The following is a 25,617-nucleotide window of genomic DNA, read 5'->3' as shown; positions in this document are numbered from 1 at the left end:
GTGAGATCACACTGGGTATGTTGCTATTGTTGTTGTTGTGTGGCAAAAGCTCATGATTCTGAGATAAATGACCCTATGTTGTGGCTTGCAAAAGGCGAGGCCAAATAAGAAATGGAATAGATGTATTACCAATTTGTACATGCTATGCAAAATTGTTTTTCTCATAAAACTAGCTATGTCTTACACCAACCTACTTCAAGCCGAGGAGAAAAACTCAAAGGGATACAGCTGACCTGAGGAAAGAATCGCTTTAATTAAATTATGCTACCATATCTGGATGTGCTTTGTGAATTAAGACCTGTACAGATTATTCTTGAAGGAAGCAAGATCACTTTCCACTACTCTTCCACTTTTTGATGGGAAAGATGGTGACTTTTTTCCTAGGGGGGTGAAATCCACCCTCTGTGGATCGCAACACTGAAATAGAAGCTTCACGTTCATCCTTGTACTCCTTGTCGACTGTTAAAGGTTTTAGCTCAAAGGTCCCTTTTGTAAAACCTCTAGCAACCTGGTCAATCACAGCTTACAGAAATCAGTAAAAACAGAATAAAAAGTGCTATTTTGTTATGAAAATGAACAAAATGATTAAGCATACCTTCAGAAGAAGCCAGACTTTAAGAGAACTACTCAAGATTGCTAGCCTTGTCCTCTTTCCTGAAGTTAAATAGTTAGACATGAACTGATCAACCCTGAGAATAAATCTAGGCCAAGACTTGGGGTTTACGGGGTCTGCCTTCTGATCCGTTGTGGACTGATCAACGCAAGAAACATAAGAAACAAAGAATTAGTTAATGGGAAAGCGATTATTATGTCGAATCATGTTAAACTATATTCAGAAAGATCTAAAAGATGAGGAAAAATGGAGACCAAGTGGTAAGAATGGATTAGTTTGCTAAAGAACCAAATGATTTTGGATGACCTTTTTGTGGCTTAACAGATACTCCCTCTGGATCAAAAAAAGTGTCCACTTAGCCATTTGCACACCCCTTAAGAAAATACTAACTTCTAAAAAAAATGGTAATTTGACTAAACTGCCCCTAATTAAATAGATATTGGGATTTGATCATATAGCACTTAATAGGGGCAAATCTGAAAAAATAAGGTTAATTCTTTCTTGATTTGATAAGTGGACACTCTTTTTGACCCAAGAAAAAAAGGCTAAGTGGACTTTCTTTTTGATCCGGAGGGAGTAATAAGGAGAAGATAGCCTTGAAAAGGTATCTAAAAAGTAGTTAGTTTACTTACTAGCAGCCGGCAAATTTCACGTTCAATCTTAGAGTATGCAGTCGCTAAAGCTTCCACCCTCCCTGTCCCATGACAACACGTACATGGTTCACTGATCATGAATGTTACGCTAGGTCGAACCTGTCAGGTATAAGATAGTAGTGACCCAATCATGATTAATTAGACATCTCCACTAGTGTAGTTATGACAAAGAAATTCAGCACCAAATAACATACTCTTTTCCTGGTAATCTCCATAAGCCCATGTCTGGACAATTCAGACACCTTAACTGTTGATCGATCTCTCTCAACAGCCTTCTTGACCTCCTCATAGACCAATCTCTTATTTGCTGGTAAACGAAATAACAGAAAAGACTTTCAAACAATTGCATAACATATGGTCATGCAGGTATATACTTTGTAAGTACATCTGTACCGAATAAAAAGAGGACTAGGTCTTCATAATGTGTTGTTGACTTCAAGATATCATGACAAATCATATGGCATGAGCTGAGAATCAAATATAGTTTGGAGAGAGGCATAGTAGGCTGGGCCTGATCATGCAACTTTCAGTCTGATTACGTGCCAGCTTTAGATGGCGAAAGGTGTTATGTACTACAAGTAAAGTAGTTTAATTACCAAGCATTCAACAAAGATAACTTCAATTTTAGATTTATATAGAAGAATTTTAGATTTATATAGAAGACCCTAGTATAAATTTCAAGTCTCCCTCTTTTCTTTCTTATTTGCAGTAGTATTACAGGGAAAAAATAACTATAGCCCGATAAAACCACAAAAATATTGTGCATCAGTACCACATAAAGAACACACACAATGAAATTTCAACAAATATTAGATTCTGAACCCTAATTTTAGAAGTATACTACTTCTGTGCTAACAATTTTTAAAGGTTGAACTCCTCAAATTTAAAATTTCGGATCTGCCTGTGACACACACACGGGGGGGAGAGCGAAAGAGACAGAGGGGGTAAAGAGAGGGCTTTTTACTTACAATCATCCAACATATCTATGAAATCCACCACAATAATGCCACCAATATCTCTCAGCCTTATTTCCCTTGCAATCTGAGAATAGTTTTAGCATATCCTTAATAACCACAATTATCATACGATAAAATAAAAATTGGAATCTTCCGTAAACAATAAACATACCATATAGAAAGAAAACCAATGTAATCCTATGTTTGTACATTTCAGTAACTACCTCAGGGCCTCAGATAAAAGGTTCAAATCTAACCAGAGACACCTAATGAAGCTACAAATGCGGTATTTCTTTGAATTAGAATGGCGAATACTTGCTTAGTTGCGCATGGTCAAAGCAAAAATGAGCACATAACATCTCATTTGTTTCTGGCTTTTCCTTTTCCTTTCCCTTTCTTTTCCCATGTTTGTAATTCTGCAGCCCAGGCTGACTGCTAATTGAATCAAATGAACGCAACTTAAATAGAGGCGTATAAAAGCAACCAGAAATTGTCCCCAGTGCTCTGGTCTAGTGGTAGGAGCGCAATGTGTGATGTGTGGTTAGACCCACGTGAAGAGCTCGAACCTTCCTTAGACAAAAGTGTGGTATTTAAGTGAAGAAAAGTAGAGGGCGGGCCCATTATCCACAGAGTCGCAAGCCGTGTGCCATTGACCCTCGGGGATGTCTTGGTTATCCCCTCCAAGGAAAAAAAAAAAAAGCAAGCTGAGGTTTAGCAGTAAATGAGAGTCTGAGACATGGTATGTTCTTCAATATTCCCAAACCAATAGAAGGTTAAAACGTCAATATGCACATGATGCCCTGTGTAGTTTCTGTTATTAAACAAGAATTAATTCTCCATAGTAGATCATTTACAGATTTTTCTTCTGTTCTGGAGCCTGAAAAGTAGAATATGATTGTGAAGTGTATAAGAAAAGAAGGTTTGTGTGGCTTAAACACGTGTGGAGAATCTATAACATCCGTCTTTCCTCTGTCTTACCACTCGGCCGTGTCGCCAAAATGCTACAAATATAAAATAGATGAAAACTTTCCCGGATTACTAAACTGCTACTAAGCTACAAATGACATCGTGTCTACCACAGGAAAAAAGAGAAGCGCATGTCAACAGACATATTTTAGTGTTGCTATTCTTCCCTACCCTACTTGTATCAAAATATTCAGTTATTCACTACTGCCTCCTGATTATTATCCACAAACATATCCACAATGTATAGAAAAATATATGCAAAGGGTGCAAATTAAGCTCATGAAACTCTGGAAAGTTAATATTTCGATTTTGCCATAGTTTATAGCGCTAACAGAAAGATTGAAGTGTCTTTCCATCAAACACTAAGCATCTTCTAATTCATTGAAAAGGATCTTCTAACCGTATCCTAGTCTGTTTTCCAACTATTCAGATGCATCTGCCAACTTTTTAAGGTGTAGAAAAGCTACGCTCCAAGGAATACAATATGTAATCATAAAAAGATGGAGGTCTACATACTTGTCTGGCAGCTGAAAGGTTAACATTGAGAATAGCTATCTCTTGTGAAGTCCCTTGACCAAGCACACAGTGTCCACCATTTACATCGATGGAGACTAAAGCCTCTGTCTGTTCGATCACTAGATAACCTCCGTTATCAAGGGGAACCCTGCAAATGTTAATAAATTGCAGGATTAAAGAGGAACTTCAATGAAACATTAAATATGTTGATTCACGAGAAGTTATAATACATGTAAAATACATAAAGCTAAAAGAAAGTAATAGAAAAGAAACTAAGTAATCTCCACCTTTTGCTGAGGATGTTGTTTATTTCTTCCTCAATCTTGTATTCATCAAACAAGGGAGTTCTTTTACTGTACAACTCAACTCTTTCACAAAGATTAGGTGCCATTTCTTGAAGATAGTTTGTAACCTGAACAGAGTCCAATAATATCTATATTAGAGTACATCATAACTCAAAAGATCCTTAACAAGTTCTAGCCCACAGGCTTCTTTATTACAAATCCTAACAATACAAGAAAGGCATTGATCCGAATTTCTTAACCTTGAGAAAATGATTAAAGTTGTCTTAACACTCCCACAATGATGAAAAAGAGGAGGAAGAAAAACCAATTGATCTCTATCATGTAACACTATAAGGCGACAAAAAGTTGGGTAACACTATACTGCGACTATATGGTGGATGTGTGGAAGGAAAAGTTATCAGAGATGCTTTGAGCCAAAAAGGAAAATATTTGTAACTTTAAAGCGCAGATGGCCTTTTAGTGTAAAGACAAAAATCAATTTCCTCTTTTCACAAGTAGCTAATGTACTGAGATGCATATTGCAGATTGATGTACTACTCATCCATTGCACACTCTGGGTGCTATTCTTTAACAAAAAATTAATCACATTTTCAACCAAAAAAAAAAGAGAAAAAAATACTGCAACTAGCTAGTTTTACTTCTTAAATGTTTCATTAACTGAGGTTTTATTTTATCCAAGATATTCTCATGCATCGCCAAAATCCTCTATGCCAAAAACTACTCACTATTGCAAGTGGTTATCAAAAACAGCTTCCATGCTCACATATGAAAAACTAACTTAGAGGAACATAAAAGACTGAGCAAGACATGCAATCGTGCTTGAGGTTAAAAATCCTTTCATTTCACTGACTGATAACTGGCTAAGACCATACCTCATGATATGTCCTTGGAGAATCAACCACCAAACTCTTCACCTGAAAATCAATGCAAGTGTAAGAAAGTATAATTATGTAATCATGCTAATTTAAGAAAGCCCCTAACCAGAAGTTCCCTCAAAAAATAAAGAACTGAACAATCCATGAAGGAATGAACCGAGAATGAGCAGACCTTGTCGCTAAAATAATCCTGAACAACAGAGAGAGTTTGGCCCATTGCCTGGTGAAGCATAACGGGAACTGCTCCATCAACACCTTCATCTGCGGCAAGAGCTGCAGACTTTGCATGCTCAGTTATACTTTTCCAAGTTGAAAGCAAGCCTTCCAAGTCCTTCTGCAATTCATTTAATGAATGACCAGCTGCAACTGTCCTTACTGTAAGACCATATCCTTGAGGCTGTAAAGTTTTTGCAATGACCCTTAAACGTGTGCGCTCAACACCAGCAATCTTCTTTGAAATACCTATCATGTTGCAGCGAGGAGCTAAAACCTGGGAAGAGGAGAACCAATTAGATTGGGCTTTCTAATAATAGACTTTCAGCTGAATACATGATCATGAAACATGCAGTACCCAGAATCTGCTCCTTAATTTCGGATAAGCAGTCAGTGTTGGGCCCTTCGTGCCCAATCCTTCTTTAACAACTTGCACAATTATTTTAGTGCCTTTTCGGACCTGGACCCACTTGCTTTCATCTCTTTGTGAAACTTTATTACCATTCACAGCATGCTCAATAGTTGGATTCTGCCCTTGGTGCCCAATTCCACTGGATTCTTCCGGATATTTATCTGCATGAGTTTCAAGCCCATGCTCAGTTACACTACCATTATAATTCTCTGCAAGGACTTCTGAAATATCACCACTTTCATGCTCCCCAAACTCATTGTCCATGTATTCTATGGATTCATCCTCTATATCAGCATCATCAATCTCATCTGTGTCCACTTCTTCTAAAGTGGATTTATTTCTAGGAAGACCTAGGTTCTCTTCAAGCATGTCAACAGCAGCACCATTAATTATTTTTTCCCGACAAAATGGGGGGAAAATAAACGGTTCTCTGTTGGGCTTTATATCCATAAAGGAAGGTCTTGAAGTGCCAATATTTATAAATGCACCACCCATGTGTGGAGCTAATTTTGTAACTACTCCTAGATATATGCTATCGCACTGCACGTTATTTTTCACTGGTTCCAGCAACAGTTCAACTAGTTTCTCATTTTCTAAAACAGCAATTCTTTGCACAGTACAAACCGAAGAGTTAATCAGAATAATTGTTGTGAAGGAATCTTCCTTGGAAATTGCCTCACATTGATCAACAGCCAACAGCTTCTCAGGTATTTCTTCATGTTGATCGCTAGATAAAGGTTGAGCTAATTGTTCAAGTTGATCGCTAAATGAAGGTTGAGCTTCATCCTTATTATCTGGCTGTTCAACTTCACAGCCGTCAGGAGCCATCTGAGCATCAAAACTAGAAGAAGAGGTACATGCTTGCAATAGCCAGGGCTCCTCCACATAGGCATATCTTGCACACAAGGTTCCTGACGAAGGATCCTTAGCATTGACCGCATAATTTGACCATAAATCCTCACCAAGTGTGGACTGATTTAAGAATCCTGATTCTACATTTTCAGAGTCAAGATCCTCGGCAATCTTGTCTTCACAAATGGCATCACTAGAAGCATCTGACTCTGCCAAATGATGAAGAAGCAGAGAAGACTCGCATAGCCATGGCTCCTCAATGGTCAAACGTTCTGTTGAAATACTGTTGGCATATTCTGAAGCTGTATCAATTTCATCTGAGAAATAACTATCCTCATCTATAAAATCACTAAAGACCTGCTTTAGGATGGAAGAATTGTTGTTCAAGCATTTCACAGTAACATTCCCATCTGCATTTCACTGAAAGCATTTAATATCCAAAATAATGCATAAATTAGAGAAACTACATATGAGTATAACTTTCCACAAAAGATTATCATATAAGTAATACCTCTAGTGCAAGCTGGAATGAACAGACGGATAGGTATAGACCTCTCTACTATCCAGGATCCAAATATGCTGCCCAAAGGCATCCTTGTACGAGATTTAATCCATAAGTTCCTTGAGAAAACTTTTCCTCTTTGTTTAGAAGGTACCAACACAGAGACATCATGCCTAGCTTTGCATAATGGTGTGGACGAAGTCAACATATCTCCCTTCATAGAAGAGTTGCAGCTCAAATTTCCTGAATGCAGTATCTGCAAAGACAACAAGAGCTTATTCACGCTAGATAATGAACAAACTTCAGTATCTCGTACATTCTCAAATCATTTATGTGAAGAAATGGACCTCGAGCTTAACTTAACCTCAAACGCTAGCTCCTGAGGTGAGGATTGTCCAAAACCATATAGGACCAAATACCTCATCCAAAACCGATGCGGGAAATCTAACAACCACCGCCAAACCCCCCCCCCCCTGGGGCACTAACATGGGAGTTCAACATCGGCTAAACCAAGAATTGTAGATTTGATATCAGTCTCTATAAAATAGCTTAGATTAGGTAGATATTAGTCTATTCTTATCCCTTTTTCCTTTTAAACAAGAAGAGACATAGCTAGACGGAAAATTTTGAAGTTTTCTTTCCCTATGACCATTATAATGGGTATATGACATATTGAGATGGTTACCTTTGACGTCTCCCATAGGCTAGAGAGTTCAGTACAAGATAAGAGAATAACCATCTCCAGAGATGGACCATCCACTGAATCAACTTCTCCGACTCAATGCACCTCAAAAGATACTTCCAATTCAACAAACAAAGTACTTGAGAAATCATAATGTGCTGCATCAAGCAGCCATAATAAAACTAAACTACCAAGCGTCTGAAACAATTCTGCAAAAAAAAAAAAAAAAAAAAAAAAAGAACTCAATAAGAACAGATGATGCTAACTTAGCACAGCTAAATTAACCCCAACATCAGAAAAATGCTTTATCTTGCACTTTGCAAAAGACATACGGGACCCATAAAATGGACTTATTGCTATGCTTTCATCATTTTTGTTGTCAAGAACTAATTTTTAAATGACAGCAGTGGATGTGATCCTTCTAAAGAAACCAATTCAATAGCTTCAAATAAAGTGTCTGATCACAATTGCATTTCAAGAAAGAACTGCCAAAGCAATCTTTTCTTGAACTCCTAGGCCAGTCCACAAAAAAATGGAGGAACCCCAGAAAAAAGGAATGATAAAGAATGAAGGGAAAGATAGCATAAGCATTCAGTAGTGTTAACACAGAAAAATTGAGGTACAAGACTTAAAAGGAAAGCAGCTACTTTATTCGGTCCCAAAACTTGAGTCTTCCAGCTGATAAAGGAGAAGCTAAGGTTATGAAATGAAGAGGAAGTAGCAAATAGAAAGAGAGAAGATAAAGAGTATAACCTGATAGAGCTATTCAGCAATAAAGAAGAAGAAGAAGAAGAGAAACATATGTAAAGTGTCCCTGTTATCTAGTACCTCGGACAGCAAGAGGAGAACGGCTAACTCTTGTTCTTGAAAGATAAGGAGCCCATTTCCTATGGGTTTTTCAATTTCTCTTTTATTTTATTTCTTCTCCTTATGAAAACAAAAAAAAAAAACACAAATAAAAACAGAGGAGAAAAGGGTAAATTGCAAAGAAGAACACCCTTAGTTCTTGCTTTATTTTAATGGGAAAAACAAGTAGTAATTGCTTTTTTTTTTTTTTTTTTTTTTTTTAAAGATGCTAGTTAGAATTATGCAGGTATTAATGAAGTAATCATATTATACTAAAATGGGGAGAATTTAAGCCAAAAGTTGAATTACGAAAAAGTCCTTTAAAAGTTGAGTTACTACATTTTTACCCTTAAGTAAAACACGTATCTTCTATTTAATCTGTGTATATCTTGTCGGTATTAAAGTCCAATAGTCATTACTCCAAACGTTTCATATGATAGCAGCATTGATTCAATATTTACAAGCAACAAACCTTTAATTAACAGTCACTGAATATGACCTGTCCCTATTCTTATTATTATTCCACCGTTACATGTATTAACTAAGGCACCTATTAATGATGCTGTTCATATACCCCACTAAAGATCCCTAAATACTCTCATTTATGACAAAAAGAATTAAGCAAGCTTTATAGTTTTAATTTAGGATACCACCGTGAGAAAGCAAGTGTTCCATATGCTCAACAATTTCCCTTTGCTCATGTGTTGTAAGATTGTTTGGTAGTTTTTCTTTAGAAACTTAACTTTAATTGATTTTTTCAATTAACTCCAATTCATAATTTTATCAAGCATCTGTGTATGTTTATGGCTCATCTAAAAAGTCTCAAATATCGCATATCAACCATTTATATTCCTTAATAACTAATGCAAAATATTATTCTTATTGATCACTACAAAGTGAAGAGTTAAGCAATATTGTTTATTAGCCTTTTGTTGTTGAGAAAGATACTATGTAACATAAAATTAATCCCAAGACCACTAATAATGAAAGTCAGGATCGACACTCACAAGATAATGAAGGATTAGATACAGAGTCGCCATATAGAGAGAACAAAAGGTTGTTTCCTCAAAATGGTAAGTTGAAAATCCATTATCAACATGCTTTTGTGTACATTATCTAAAAATTTTACGCACAAATTTTTCATGATTCGTGATACTACCGTCATCGGTTGTTCTATCATCTGATGCAGAGAATGTTGTTCAAGTCTAGGGATTTTCAAAGATTTAATGACTCGAAAGCTCCACTTTAACTCATCTCTTACGTCATTCTAAGTTCGCGAAAAAAATTGACGGTATGACGTACAACAACAAGTTGTAAGCTCTCTGAGATTAAAGTTTTGGGAGAATAAAAAGTCCGTAAGTTTTATCTGTTTATAGTGTAAAAGAGTTTACTTTTCCCCTCCCTATTTGTGTATTTACTTGATGTTTTAAAATTTTCTTTTGTTGGTGCTTAGCTCTTTTTTTTTTTTTTTTTTTGGGGTGTGTGTGTGTGGGGGGGGGGGGGGGGAAGACTTCATGCATTTTTTTTTTTTTTTTTTTTTATATTTTCACTTTACTTTTCTCAATCAATACAAGCATTTTATTCATTGAGACAAAAGAAGACTAAAACAAACTGATGGTATATAATTCATTTGGGCAAAATAGTCAAAAGCTTATATCATACCATGTTTCGGTAATTATCTAAATGTATCTATAATCTTTGTATACCCCTATATAATGTTTTTCTTTACAAAGTAAAAATGAAATACAAATAAGCGTTTAAATAGATACTTTTAGTTTAAAAACCCTATAAATTGCTTATATATTGTAATCTCTGTCCATGGACTTAAAAAACTTAGTAAAATTAATAATTTTGATAACTTAGTAAATATTATCTTTCAAAGATGTCATATTTTCAATACTATTATGTTCTCCGATAATAATAAATATTAAAATAGACTCATCATTCACCATTTTGATCTTGCTTTTTCCTCCTTCAAATTCAGTATAATTGACATTATTCTAATATTATTTATACAATTTTAATATGTTTATACCGATTAGCATGGAATACGTGCAACGCATGTGACCGAATACTAGTATATTAGATATGAGAGAATTTATATGTTATTTTATGTAGTTAGTTATGTAGAGTTTAATTATTCATGTATTAGTAATTCCATCTTCTATCATGCATAAAATTACATAGATTATCTCATTTCTTATACATGTATTAGTTATGCGGGTTTCAAATTGCAAATCAAACACCGTGTTAGATGTGTTGAATTTTATACATAACAAAAGAATGCTATCAAATACGATATTACTTATGTAGGATTTAATACATGAATAATCTAGCTTCTAACTAGCTACTAGACGACCCCTAATTGTTTTCTTTGTTTTGTTTTGAAAGGTAACAAATACTAACGATAACAAATGTCACAATAGAATTTCAAAATCCTTAGATGCACGTAACTTTAATGATTCTTTTGTTTTTTTCTCTGTTTATTGAAGACTTAAGCTAAAAGAAAGCAAGACAAGAACAATGCTTCTGAACCTTTTTCTCAATTGATTAAAGATTATTGTTATCTAAAAGTTTAACAAGAATAGGAGTATGTTTTATCTAATACTAATCATAAATATACCAAGAGTAGTTGCCTACTTCTTGTTTAACTTGTCAATACATTGATATGATCTTAATGTGTCTTTCCTATTTTGTAGTAGGATGGTTGAGCATTACAACTAGTATTGGAATAAGGTGTTCTCTCGATTTAAAATTCAGTTAGTTGAGTCCGTTCATTAGTTAAGGAAGTTAGGAAAGAGTAGCAGGCGCGTGGCCAGCCCACGTACGCCTGTTCAAAAGTTAGTTGTAACTTATTTTGGCGCCTAATCTGTGACTATAAGAGCATCGATATCCATATATGTTTTTGATGAATGAAATAATCGTTTACCTTGCTTAGCATTGTTAATCACAAATATCGATTTGAGTCTCGAGTGTATCGTTTAGTTCTCCCCTTTAGGATCATTCAATTCTTTCTAAATTTGTCCTCTCTAATTCTAATACGTATCATTGGTATCGGAGCCCTAATCGTCTGACCTATAATGGGAGATCATAACACTCGTACGAAAAAAAGGAAGTTGATACTTTGAAGGGTCCGTGGAGGAGTTGTTACTTATTGCCGAAATATATATATATGAGATAAAGAGATTAGTGATGGGAACCATGAATCCTGAGGCCACTATCCCACAGGTTAATCTAGAAGAAGGAGAAACCCAAGGTGAAAATGGAACCAGAGGAAATAGAAAGTGCAATGGTGCGAAATAACCACGAAAAAGGGAATCATGAATCAGCAATTCATTAATCATCACTATCAACTAGAGTTCCCTGAGTTTGGTGAATCTGGGTAAAAGGATTGGTTATACAAAAGTGAGCAATTCTTTGAAGTGGATGAGACTCATGAGGATTCCAAGGTAAAGCTAGCCTCATGCAGATTGGAAGGAAGGGCACTGCAATGGCATCAAGCTTACATGAAGCAAAGGCTAACCAGAGATTGGCCAAGATAGGGTGAGTATGTTAGGTGCTTATATTCTAGATTTAGATCTGAGCTCTTTGATGATCTTATGGGTGACTTTAAGGATCTTAGGCAGGTCAATACAGTTCAGGAATATATTGACATTTTTGATAAACTACTTACTAGAGTAGATCTATCTGAAGATTATGTGGTTAGTTGCTTTGTGAGGGGACTAAAACCAGAAATTGGCATGACCATTGATTAAAATGTTGGGCCCTATAAGTTTAGCCAAGGCCATTAGCTTGGCTAGGATTCAGGAACAGAACTTAAAAATCTAACAACAAGTTTTTTTTCCAAAATTTTAACATGATATATCACCTTTTTCCACCCAAATAACCAACCCTACTATAAAACACATAACACCACCAGACCAACAAACACCTTCAAACCATTGAACAACGTCGGCCTATAGTGTTGCAACTCTAAACCGATAAGAATCCAAAGTTGCTAACTCTTGCTGAGATGGAAGAGAGGATGAGTAAGGGATCATGTTATAAATGTGATGAGAAGTATTCCTTTGGTCATGTTTATAAGAGGAAGAAATGTAATTATTTTGTGGAAGTAGAGGAGTACGAAGAACCCTTAGTAGTTGTTGAGGAGGAAATATTGAATCCAAGTGAAATGTTAGTTGTAATGGCTCGAAATTTGGAAACTAATCTTTGAAGTTTTTACATTGTCAATGCGTACGATGAGTAATGATTTTAGGACCGTAAGGAATACTACCTAAGAGGCAAGGCTATCGAAGGTCCCGATTGACAAAAGTACACATAATTTTTTTGACTACCATACTGCCAAAAAGCTAGGTTGTGGAATGACTGCAATAGCTTCTTTTAATGTGTCCATAGCTAATGGTAACAAGGTTCCAAGTCAATATGTCTGCAGGAAAGTAGAATGGAAAATGCAGGGAGTTGGCTTTGACTCAGATATGTTGATACTACGTATTGGTGGTTGTAACATAGTGCTTGGTATACAATGGTTAATCACTTTAGGAGACATATTGTGGAATTTCAAGCAGTTGAAAATGGAGTTCGGTTAATCGAGAAAGAAGGTCTCGCTTAGAGGGCACGACCGCAACTAAGATGGTTAAAGTCGCATAGAATTTTAAAAATGATGGAGAAGGGGCAAGATAGGGGAATTAGCTTGCACTCTATGGAAGGTGATGGGGCTGAAGGTGCACAAAAGTAGGAATTAGCTGCAGTACTGAATAAATACACATATTTGTTTGAGACCCCTACTGAATTACCACCTTCTAGAGGGCATGATCACAAAATCATCCTTAAGGAGGGCACTTCACCTATCAATATCAGGCCCTATAGGTACCCTGTTGTACAAAAAAATGAAATTGAGAAGATGATTGATGAAATGCTAAGCAGTGGGGTGATCAGAAATAACACCAGCCCTTACTCCTCACTTTTTGTGATGGTGAAGAAGAAGGATAGATCATGGAGAATGTGTGTTGACTACAGGGAATTGAACAACTTCACCATTAAGGACAAGTTCCCAATCCCTGTTATAGAGGAGTTTCTAGATGAATTGCATGATGCCAAGTTCTTTTCCAAACTAGACCTCAGGTCTGGTTATCATTAGATTAGGATGTTTTGATATTCTATAGGACACGTACCATGAATTCTTGGTCAAAATCGCTATTGCCCTTCCATTTCAGTCGATGAATTAGATTTTCCATCCCCATCCGAGGAAATTCATCCTTGTTTTCTTTGATGACATACTTATTTACGAATTAGCATGATCATTTGTCTCATCTGGAGGAAACTTTCAACATCCTAAGGAGGAATGTACTCTTTGTGAAGAAGAGCAAGTGTGACTTTGGAGTGCTTAAGATTGATTACTTGGGACATGTATAATGCAAGGAACAGTGGGAATGGACCAACATAAGGTGGATGTTGTACTGCAGTGGCCTTAACCAAAAACTCTGAAGGGACTGAGGGGATTTTGGGGTTGATTGGGTACTACAGGAGGTTCATTCAAGGCTATGAGGTCATTGCTAGACCCCTGCATGACATGCTCAAGAAGGGCAATTTTCATTGGACTCCTGAAGCCACTCTAGCCTTTGAAAAACTGAAAGTTGCTCTTACTTCTGCACTAGTCCTAGCTCTACCTGATTTCTCTAATGAATTCACTATAGAAATTGATGCTTCAGGCTTTGGTATTGGTGTTGTACTTGCTCAAGATAATAAGCTCATTGCCCTTTCAGCAAGGGTTTATCTGCTAGGAACATGGCATTGTCTGTATATGAGAGGGAACTCTTAGCACTGGTTACTGCAGTCTAAAGATGGAGGCCATACCTCCTTGTCAAGCACTTTATCATTGAGACCGATCATCACAGTCTTAAGTACTTGCTTGAGCAAAGAATTTCCACCCCAAGATGCGCAGAAGCGAAGTGGTTGATCGGCGCTTGCTATGACTATTCAAGGAAAATGTGGCTGCCGATGCCTATCTACAAGGTGAATGTGTTCAACTCTTCGCATCTCGGTGTACTATCACCACCGATTGAGGAGGTCATTGTCATGGTCATCGTTTGCAAAGATTCTGCGATCCATCTAATAAGCCTCACTAAACCTTATTACCTATCGGTTACGGCATTTTTGAGCGGGAAGGGTAAAATCACCCCCGGGATGAAGTTATTATTGCACTTCCAATTCTGTAATGGCCATTCTGGCATTTACATGGCACGAGTCTATTATTGGAAGAAAATGAAACAAGATGTCTACAGTTTTGTAAGAGAGTGTGACACTTATGCAAAGGAAAGTTTGGATTTCTGATACCTGAAGAGTATGGCAACATCTCTATGGACTTTATTGAGGGTTTACCCAAGGCTGCAGGCAAGGAGGTCATTTATGTGGTGGTGGATAGACTGAGTAAAGCAGTTCATTTCATGGCCCCTAAACATCCTTATTCTGCCTTAGATGTGGCACAAGTATTCATAGATGGTGTTTTTAAGTTGCATGGGATGCCGAAGACCATTGTCTATGCGAGAGACCCTATCATTATTAGTAAGTTTTGGCAGGAGCTTTTCACTCTGCAGAAGGTTTCCCTGCTTACTTCTAGTGCTTACCACCCTCAGACTGATGGGCAAACTGAGGTGGTTAATAGATGCTTGGAAAGTTATTTGAGGTGCATGACATTTGAGAAGCCTAAAGATTGGCCTAGTTGGTTGGGTCTTGCTGAGTGGTGATATAACACTTCCCACCATACATCTATCAATATGACCCCATATGAAGCTGTTTTTGGGCAGAAACCACCTTCCCTTCTGCCCTACTCCCCATTTGATTATAAGTTAGATGTGGTTGATAGGAGCTTACAGGCTAGGGAAGCTACTATTAGGAAGCTCAAGTTCCACTTAAGTCAAGCTCAGAACAGGATAAAAACAGCGCTGATAAACACAGGACTGACAGGTCCTTTGTTGTCGGTGATTGGGTGTTTGTGCAGCTACAACCTTATAGGCAGATGTCTCTCAAGGATCATTCTTTCCAAAAACTCTCTTCCAAGTTTTATGGTCCTTTCCAGGTCCTTGCTAAGGTTGGCCATGTTGCTTACACACTTGCACTACCTCCAGGCTCTAAGATTCATCCCACATTTTATGTGTCTTAATTGAAGAAAAAGCTAGGTGCTTATGTTGCTTCTACTGTCTTGCCTGAGGTCCACTCAGATTCAGGCCATATTCTTTTGGCATCTGAGGCTATCCTTGATAGAAGACTTGCCAAGAAGAGGGGAAGGGCTGTTACACAGGTTTTGGTCAAGTGGTTGAATACTGCTGAGGAGGACAGCACTTGGGAAGATTTCCGCTCTCCTGATTTCCACACTTCCATCCTTGAGGACAAGGATGTTTTGAAGAAGGGAGTATTGATATGATCTTAATGTGTCTTTCCTATTTTGTAATAGGATGGTTGAGCATTACAATTAGTATTGGAATAAGGTGTTCTCTCGATTTAAAATTCAGTTAGTCTGAGTCCAGAAATTAGTTAAGGAAGTTAGGAAAGAGTAGTACTGGCGCGTCGGCCAAACGCGCCTGTTCAAAAGTTAGTTGTAACTGATTTGGCGCCTAATCTGTGACTATAAGAGCATCAGTCCAGATTCAATGTATCCATTATGTTTTTGATGAATGAAATAATCGTTTACCTTGCTCAGCATTGTTAATCACAAATCTGGAGCTCAATTTGAGTCTCTCGAGTGTATCTATTCAAGGGAAGAGTAGTTCTCCCCTTTAGGATCATTCAATTCTTTTTAAATTTGTCCTCTCTAATTCTAATACGTATCATACATCAGAATTTCTTAGCCTCCTTTTACAAAACGTGCTTAGCGTATCTACAATCAAACTCAAGAATTAAAGGTGCTCGATTGATTTTAGAAACTGGAGAAAACGTGGATATATAATCTTGACAAATGAGAGAGGAAATGTAATTTACCAAGAGACGGAAAGAGCCGCAAAATGGACAACCTTGCAAAATGGATATGCAAGATTTATTACACCAATATTTATTAAAGTGACACAAAAGGATAAGTAAACTCCATGAAATTATGCTACATATTATAAGCGAACCATTTAACATATCATTTGGTTTCTGTACTGTATACTATTATATGACTGGCACAAAATATATCTGATTCCACGAATCCTGGATAATCTAACGAAATTTCTGGGACTTGAGAGATTCGAAGCGAGCAGTAAGTGTGTCATAGTCAGGCAATTTGGGATGAACCCGGGGTACTTGCGGTGCAGGCCTGTTAGGGGCTCGGTTGGTTCTTTTCATGGTTTCTTCAGTTTCCATCTCTTCATCACCATCTGATTCATCAAACTTGATACCTGAATGTGCTGATGGAACATTGTAGCTGTGCCTTCTATAGAACTTTCCACCATCAGTATCATTAGGTGGGCTGTGTTGATATGTGATACCACGACTTGGGGGATCTTCCATCTCAATTTCCTCGTCGCAGTCTGAATCATCATACTTCGCATTGGAATTCGAGGATGGAACATTATAGCTACGTCTCCTATAAAACTTCTCTGATCTTTTCATATCTAATGGCATCTCTTCACCAGCAGAACCATGAGAATTTTCAGAATTCCTCATGTTCTTTCTACGCCAGTGCATATCATACAAATCAACTATAGACTCGTGAGAAGGTGGTGCCACGTCACTCCGCGAGAACTTGGGAGGAGCCTGAGCACCAGAAATGAAAGGGATATTGTCAACAGGTGCATTGTTCATTGAGTCATGATAACCAGCAGAAGATGCTTTTGCATCTTTACTGGCCAGATATGCAGCTGCTTCAGCAGCCGCAATTGCTTGCTTAGCAGATTCAGAAGCTGCTTTAGCAGCTGAAGCTGGGTCATCAAATTTGGCAACTTTTGATTCTCCGTCATCTGAAGCCCTGTTAGTAATTGGCATCAGCCAAGTCAACGCCTTTTTATTTTTTCCCAAAACAAGAAAAGAAAAATCATAGTTTTATGCAGTAAGGGGGGAAAACAGACTTTAACTTATGAATACCTCAGAAGGTTGTTAGGCTCAGCAGGTTGCTTTGAGGTCGGCTTCAGGGGTAAGCTAGTTGCACTTACAAAGCCATTTGGTCCTTCCTGATCAAAGGAATAGATACTAGTTAGATGATCATCGAACATGTTTGGCATCATACATGGATATAGATGGATTTTGAAAGAAAGACGCACTATACGCTCTTCCGGTGGCTTGAGAAGCTCCGTCTCCGATTCTCCAGTGTCCCATTCAACCTGGTATTCCTTGGCTATTTCTTTCATGATCTTTAGTTTGACTTGACCACTTGGAGTTTTCACAGAGAGCTTTTCGATGAGCTGTGACAAAATTCCCAAATTTCGTTTAGGCCCTCCGCAGCACACGAAATAGATTACTTTATTACTGTAAAGAAAGCAATAACTTTTTAGAAGAAGAAATATGAGTACCATTCGATTTACACCAGCATCGGGTCGTAGATCAGTGGCCGCTGAAACAAAATCTTTACCATATTTCTTCTCAAAAATATCTTTAATTCCCATTAATTCTGGGATATCTGAGCACCGGGGGGCTGCAAAAATCAAACTTGCTATCCCCTCTTTCAGATCAGCTGGACATTGCCTGCAACAGGAAGATCAATAGGAAACAAGGGTATCTGTGAGCTTTGTCCTGTAATCTTAAATTAAAATCTTGAAAAAGATAATGAAACTTGAGACACCTTACCTTTGCTTCGCAATGATAGGAAGTCTAGCCACAATAAGTTCACAGAAGAGTTCGAGGAACTCATTTGCTTGCAATATATTTTGTTCTCTTATCACATGTTCAACCTATTAAAAAATGAAGCATGTGAATGTTCTTTCCAAATGATTAGCAGAAGGAGTCAGCATTGGGCAACAACTTCTTGAGAAGGATCATAAACGAAAGAAATAAGAAGATTCTGCTTTAACTTGAAAAAAAGAAGATAAATTCTAAAAATACAAATTGGATATCAAAATAGAAGTAGTTTATTGAGATCTACCATTATAGATGTGAAAGATAACATTCAGCTCGAAAAATAAGCACACGATGCATTTCTACCCTCTCATATTGCATAATATTATGAGTCTTCATAGGAAATTTCAAGATCACCCAACAGAACAAACTTATAATTGGATTTTTGAAACACTTTGCATTAAATAAAATAGCTCTTTACTATTGCGTTGATTAGGCTAATATGTAGACAAAAAACCAGAAAGTTCTGATTGCACAGTTTGGTCTGAAATATTAACATAGACATGTCCTGTAAAGCAGGAGATGCTAACACTGAGAGGAGGGGGGGGGGGGGATGGGGAATTCAGTAGTTTTTAGCAAAATCCCCATAATTTTAAAGTAAACAAAGTGTTTGCAGAACGAGAAAGAGCATATAAATACAGTCAAACTAATTCAACAAGATCTACTCAATCACATTCTGCAAGTTTTGGTGAGAACATCTGCTAAAGAAAACCTCTCTATAGAAACCCTGTAATCTTTTAGAAAAGCAAATCTATGTTTCACACTAAATGATCCACATTCATTACTAACTTCCGAGGCATGATATAGCAAAATCACCCATTCTATGACTACTCAAAGAAATTACCAATAAAGCTAATTCGAGGTTACATACAAATCTCCTCTCTTGAGCCGAGGGTCTTTCGGAAACAGCCACCCTACCTTTCAAGGTGGGGGTTAGGTCTGCGTACACTCTACCCTCCCAGGACACACATGGTGGGATTATCTTGAGGCTTGTTGTTGTTGAGGTTACATACAAATCATTCCGATTAATCAATCAATCAACTAAAGCCTCATACACAAATCAGAGGTTATATACGAACAAGAAGAGAGAGAACATGGAATTCAGAAATGGAAAATAAGCACATAATGCATTTCTGCCCTCTCATATTGCATAATATAATGGGTCTTTTTAAGCAACTTCAGGATTACCCAACAGAACAAAAATATATTGGAATTTGAATACGCTTTGCTATCACATTGATAAGTCTAATCTGTAGTCAATACCAGAAAGTTCTGAACTTCTGATAGCAGAGCCGCAGAGGTACATCGGTCTGAAAGATTAATGTAGACATATCCAGTATAGCAGGAGATACTAAAGCTAGGAGGAGAAGGGGGAATTCAGTAGTTCAATCCCATGTTAAAAATTAAGAAGAGAATAAAGTTTTAACAAAATCCTATGGTTTTAAAGTAAACAAAAGGAAGAGCACAAATACAGTCAAGCTAATTCAACAGGATTTACCCAATCACATTCTCCAAGTTTTGATGAGAAGCACCAAAAATATCACAAGAAAGAAGTCATCTGCTAAAAAATTATACGTAGAAACCCTATAATATTTTAGAAAAGCAAAAAATTTCTGTTTCAAGCTAAATGATCCATAAGGGTTTCATTAATAATTCTAAGCAGTAACTACACAGCTAACCACAGGGACTAACATCAGAGGCGAATCCAGGATTCAAATTTTAGGGGTTCAACCTTAAGATTTTTAGTATTGAACTCATAATATTTTTAAAGTTATGGGTTCATGTCTACTATTTGTTAGAATTTTAATAATTTTTTTAACAAATTTATCTTAGGAGTCGAAAGTTAGGGTTCGATTGAGCATAATGCATTTTTTGCCCTCCCAGGCATGATATAGCAAATCCCCCATTCTACAACTACTCAAAGAAACTACCAAATAAAGCCCAATCCAAGGTTACATACAAATCATTTGATTAATCAACTAAACCTCAATATTGAATCATAGGTCACATACGAACAAGAACAAAAAAGATGGAATTGAGGAAATGGAAAAAGTACCCGAATACGAGCAGTAGCATCTTGACGAGACTCAAGAAGCATAGCAATGTCTCTCCTCATTTGCCTCACAACCACCTCCCTCTTGTTCCTAAGCAACTTTATCCTGGCCACAGTCATCTTCGCCATTGTCTTGCTGCATAACCACACACACAAAAAATCGGTAAAAAGTTACAGTAAACTTGATTTTCTTAAAAAGCAAAATTGAGGGGGCATTGGGAAATTCACCATTTAGAAGAATTGAAGGTTCTGCAAAAGAGAGATAAACCCATCTTCATAGCTTTCTTGCAGTGCTTTGTGGCAGCATTTGCTACTGTCATTTTAGGGAGAGTAGAGCAATGAGAAGAGTGTGTGTGTGTGTGTGAGAATGGTGGAATGGTGGTAGTGAAGAAGAGACAGAGAGTTGTTTGTGTAACGGTCGTTTGGGATGAAAAGAAAATATGATTAGTATCAAGGGATGACGTGGTGGTTCTTGAGGGGCCCAACGACCAGCGATTACAGACAATGGACAAAAGAGCCGTTATTTTATTGACGACTTGGTGTTTCGTTCGTAGGGTTCTTATTATGGACCTTAGGCTTAGAGGATCCGCTGTGTATTTGTTTGGCAAAAGGACATATATTCTTGCTCGACCATAAATAATTTCATTCTCTAGCTAATTTTTTTCATCCTCTAGCTAATTTTTTCCAAACTCAAAATTTAGCAATTAAATAAATCTCATTCATTAGCCAAAACTTAAGTAAGACAATTTTCAAATAAAAATCCAAACACAAAAATATTTGAGGCTATTTTTATATATAATATGTGTCATTTATGTATAAAATATGTATCGGTCTATCTCGTAATGTATAGAAGCGTATAAAATATGAATCACTAAGGTATGTATCATTTTGTATATAATATGTATCATTTGTGTATATAATGTGTATCGACGTAGTGCTGACTGCCCTGTATAGAATAGAAAATTGTATCATTTTTTAATAGAAAATTGTATCATTTTTGTATATAATATGTATCATTTTTATATAGAAAGTGTATATATAATTTCAGCATGTGTATATAAACTGTATCAGTCTTGTATACAAAGTGTACCATACGTATAAAAAATGTATTATAGAAACCGTATCATTGTGGTATATAATATGTATCACTATTGTATATGTTCAAAATAAATATCATATCATTATTGTATAATATGTGTATGTAATAAATGTATAATTAACGTATAATTTATGTATAATAAATGTACGATTAATTCTGACATATGTATATAAATTGTATAATTCTTGTATATAAAGTGTATATATAATTCCAACATGTGTATATATGTTGTAAATGTAATTTTTAATGGTGACGTTTTTGTGTGATTAATACTTGCCAAAAAATCTTTTTTCTTTGTTAGGTCACACAGGTCTTGGCATTATTTATTTTTTGAAAACCCGACCGGCCATTTTTTGGCATTATTTTGTGCCAACCGACCATTTTTTGGCATTAATTTGAGCCGACCGGACACCTAGTGAGATTTAAGCCCAAATAATAATTAAATATGGAATTAATTTGCCTGAATTGACACAAGTGTTCCTTTCCCTATTTGTTTCGAACAGCGGGCTTTGGGCCTTCCTAGGAAATGTCTTTTGGCTTCTACCTTTGCTGTCTTCACCGTTTTCCTTTTTGAACAATGTGCTTTTTCTTCCGCCTTTCACATTGCTTTTTTTCGCTCACCTTTTTCACACTGCTGTCTTCACCATTAAGGTACCATCTTTTAAGACATAATAAAAACGAATATTGAAATAAAATATTTACTAGGAGTAAATTTAATTGCTTCAAAATTAACTAAGACTTACTAGGAGTAAATTTAATTGCTTCAAAATTAACTAAGACTCCCATATTACTTGTTCACTTTTCTCTTTATACGCACTTTAAGAAATCATAGATAAGAGTTTTTTTATTAAATTACCCTTATCTCTCAAGATAAATTGGACTCTAATCAATATTATATTTACTTTAAAAAATAATTAATGCTAAGGTCAAAATAGAAAAAATTAATTAATTCTATCTTGATTTTATAAATGAACAAGTATTTTGGAACAAATATTTTTAGTAATATGGACAATTAATATGGGACCGGGGAAGTATGAGATTGAAGTTGAGTTAGACATGTCTAAAGTATAGTGTATTGCTTGTAGAGTTCAAATTTAGATAATTAGTTTTGAAGTTAGGCATGACAGTCTCTAACTTTAGATTCGTACTATGAAGTTTGAACTACCAAATCTAACTTACATCAGGTCTAATGATATTAATCCAAGCCTGAACTTGAAATCACTTCAGTATTCCAAACCTCCGTGACGGTAATACCATACAATGAGGGTGAAGAAGGAACATCCTTTTAATTTATTTAATACTTTAAAATAACGACTAAATTATGCTATATGAATTCAGATTTCATAACATGAACACCACTCGATAAAGGTTATGTTAGAACAATAATGCAGGTTTTGACAATAGTGACTTTAAGTTAAATACTTCGGAAAAATTTGATACAGCTTAAATAGCATGTGAAAAATCGGTGCTACGTATAATTCCTACCAATTTTTTGCCATATTTTTTCGTTTTCATTTTTTTACTTTCAGGATTACTCAAGAAGGAGACTTCAAGTAACATTGTTTATCTTTATCTTTCTTTTAGCTTCCGTTAAGATTTTCAAAGGTTTGGTCCTAAGTTCTAGTGACTGAATATCAACTTCCTCTTTCTGAATTCAATTTCTACAAATTATTTGAGTCTGATTATCTAAATTATCTTTTAAACCTCGTTAAAGAATAATCACTTTCTCTAGAAAACACTCTTGTTGTGTCTAGAGTTGTAGATAATATCACATTCGAGTTGTTAAAAGATTCACATCTCACAATAATTTTCACAATATTTCCTCCATACACAAGAAGGGACTATCCAACACAAGAAGGGACTAGATCCCTTGATGGACTGAAATACTGAATGGGCCTACCCACAGCATATCAGCCCATTTACAACTACTTGTTACTTGCACACACTCTTGGATATCTTTGGGCTAAATCGGTAGAAGTCCAAATAATCACTAATCTAGCAATCTTGGCCAGAATTAGCACCTCTACAAAATTTTGGCACTAATCTGTATTGGAATAACAAAAAAGACAGACAGAGATACGACAGGACAAAGAGAAAAGGATTAGGAAATTGGAAAACTTTGTCCATGTTTCCAATCCTCTTCCCTTAGCTGCTAATAATATACACAATTATGCTCATTTACAGGACTCAATGACTAGAAATATCTATACATCACAGCTTCAATCATGCAAAAAAATACTTGAGCTGCCATGCATGAGACCTTAATGTTCCCTCTACTTTATCTACTGAGAGAAAGTATATTGAGTAGAGACACCCTTGTCCGGATCAAAAGCTTGAACAACATCTCCAATCCATTTTCGAGATCCTCAATGCTACCTTCCAAATTCTCCAGATTTCTTTGTGCAAATTCAAAACTTTCCACTTCCTCTTCATGCCCAGAAACACTGTCCAGCAAGTTGTTCAATGCAGTGTCAACTTTCTCCAGCTCAGTCAGCTTTTCCTTCTGCCCTTCACTTCCTACAACCCCTTTGTGTAAAACCTTTGAAACCAATGACCATTTATTGGACTTTGGTTTCGAAGCTGGTACAGAAAGAAACATTAGCAATGATTGAAAGGTAGAAATAGTTGTGAAACTCGCATCTTCAAGAACCCTTATTATGGGAAAGAGCTGAGATTCTGTGTTTGTGGCTGATGGGCTGTTATCTATCTGTTTCAACATAGTAAGGGACTTTTCAATCTCCTTTTGGGTGTTTTTTCTTGAAGAAATATAAGTACTTACACTACCCTCAATAGTCAAAAAATCATCCCCAGCTTTGCTTCTCCTAAGGGCAGATTGAAGTTCTCTCACGCTTTCTTTTAGACACATAACAGTATCCCTTGTGTTGCTGCAAATATCTATGAATCTCACTGATCTTTCCAGCAATTCCTTCACAAAATTGTCATCTTGATGTTGAAGAAGTGCCCGTTGAGTCATTGGTAGTGCAAGGAGTTCCTCTATACACTCGTATAATTCTACAAGGCCTGACAAAGCATTTTGGGTTTTTTCTGCTGCTTTTGGAGATAAAGGAGAAGATGATTCCCAAGTTTTGATTTTATTCAAAACTTGCTCAATCTTGATGGTCCTGGGATGTGATCTAGCTGGAAAACTAACACAACGGGTACGATATGGACTATGTGAATGAGACCTAGGAGAAAGAGCAGCCATTGTTCGAATTGTTGAGAGGTTCATTTTTTTTCTTGTTCAAGTTGTGTTATGTTCATGAACATTCCTTAAGCTGATATTTATATATGCAAAAAATTTGGAAGCAGACAAAAGTTAGGAGAAATGAATAGTTAATTTGGAATATTAATGTGTCAATGTGATGTACATGTGAAGCCAGTGTGGGTTTTTTAATTTCTTTGTAATGGTTCTATCTGTCAAGGCTTCAACCAACAAACAAGAGTATCACTTTCATACAAACAGGAGTACTTAATACTATATCAAGCATAATATAATGATGGGATAGGGCATATCTCTGTTTAATTTTTAATTTGTATAAAGGATTTATGTGGTACAAACTTAGATTTTTTAAGCTTAAAATTATCACTTTTCTCAAGCATCTAGGCTACCGCCAAACTCGGGCATAACAAAGGTTCATTCATCCGAAAGTCGGTTGGTATAGGGAAATGAGGGTGGGCTCCCAAAATTGTCTTGATTGGAGGAACTTTTGCATTGGACAATATTATATATTAAAGCATATATGTACAACCAACGATTGAATTTAGAGTTCATAGAGTGAGATCTAGAGAGATCAATAAGTACTGCATATGGTGGGTAGAAGATTATAGTTGGATATAGTGGTTAAGACAACTCATGAAAAAGATATATTATTGGGCACGTACGAGTGGCATGTTCTTTCACTGTTCTCAGGTCCACGCATGGACCTACCCGAATAATGTTAGTACCATTTATACCACAGTTGGTTCTTGAATCCTGTTGTTCATTGCATTGACCTTTGAGTTTGTATGGATAAATTCGTGTATGTATGTTTTTTTGAGTCTCCAAAATCTAACTTAAAAAATATTTACATGAGAACTATCATAGTTTATAAACAATGATTCCAAGAGTTGCAAATTTGTAAGAGACATACAACAACATGAGAAACGTCACAGATAATCACGGAAATAGTATATTTAATTGTACTTGTGGGGTGAAGAGGAGTTTCGAGGATCATAATTCATTCCATAATGGAAAATATATGAAAATAATGATAATGAAAGTTTAGGAGGT

At 36.3% G+C, this 25,617-nt stretch overlaps 3 protein-coding genes across 5 annotated transcripts; all 3 read right to left on the bottom strand.

Annotated features, from left to right (window-relative positions):
- Positions 1-78: 78 nt before the first annotated feature.
- LOC132046372 (ribonuclease E/G-like protein, chloroplastic) lies at positions 79-8,458 on the bottom strand. Of its 2 annotated transcripts, none has more exons than XM_059436988.1 (13): positions 8,299-8,458; positions 7,549-7,754; positions 6,873-7,119; positions 5,456-6,771; positions 5,057-5,374; positions 4,882-4,923; positions 3,992-4,116; positions 3,705-3,852; positions 2,235-2,307; positions 1,461-1,573; positions 1,246-1,365; positions 596-751; positions 79-508 (listed from the first exon to the last, which is right to left on the bottom strand). In XM_059436988.1, the coding sequence occupies exons 2-13, from the start codon at positions 7,600-7,602 to the stop codon at positions 329-331; spliced, it is 2,892 nt and encodes a 963-aa protein (XP_059292971.1). In that variant the 5' UTR covers positions 7,603-7,754; positions 8,299-8,458; the 3' UTR covers positions 79-328. The 2 variants fall into 2 exon arrangements, with proteins under 2 accessions (XP_059292971.1, XP_059292972.1); XM_059436989.1 differs by lacking the exon at positions 8,299-8,458 and adding an exon at positions 8,193-8,215.
- A 7,931-nt stretch (positions 8,459-16,389) lies between these two features.
- LOC132046368 (uncharacterized) lies at positions 16,390-20,783 on the bottom strand. Of its 2 annotated transcripts, XM_059436986.1 has the most exons (7): positions 20,477-20,775; positions 20,252-20,384; positions 18,148-18,251; positions 17,874-18,045; positions 17,625-17,765; positions 17,449-17,534; positions 16,390-17,332 (listed from the first exon to the last, which is right to left on the bottom strand). In XM_059436986.1, the coding sequence occupies exons 1-7, from the start codon at positions 20,566-20,568 to the stop codon at positions 16,585-16,587; spliced, it is 1,476 nt and encodes a 491-aa protein (XP_059292969.1). In that variant the 5' UTR covers positions 20,569-20,775; the 3' UTR covers positions 16,390-16,584. The 2 variants fall into 2 exon arrangements, with proteins under 2 accessions (XP_059292969.1, XP_059292968.1); XM_059436985.1 differs by having other exon boundaries at positions 17,449-17,765; positions 20,477-20,783.
- Positions 20,784-23,201: 2,418 nt separating this feature from the next.
- On the bottom strand, positions 23,202-24,733 carry LOC132048264 (uncharacterized). Its single transcript, XM_059439169.1, has one exon. The coding sequence runs from the start codon at positions 24,574-24,576 to the stop codon at positions 23,626-23,628; it is 951 nt and encodes a 316-aa protein (XP_059295152.1). The 5' UTR covers positions 24,577-24,733; the 3' UTR covers positions 23,202-23,625.
- Positions 24,734-25,617: the final 884 nt, after the last annotated feature.

This window comes from Lycium ferocissimum, chromosome 2, assembly GCF_029784015.1.
Source record: "Lycium ferocissimum isolate CSIRO_LF1 chromosome 2, AGI_CSIRO_Lferr_CH_V1, whole genome shotgun sequence".
Classification (NCBI taxonomy): domain Eukaryota; kingdom Viridiplantae; phylum Streptophyta; class Magnoliopsida; order Solanales; family Solanaceae; genus Lycium; species Lycium ferocissimum.
This window is presented reverse-complemented; position numbering and strand designations above follow the sequence as displayed.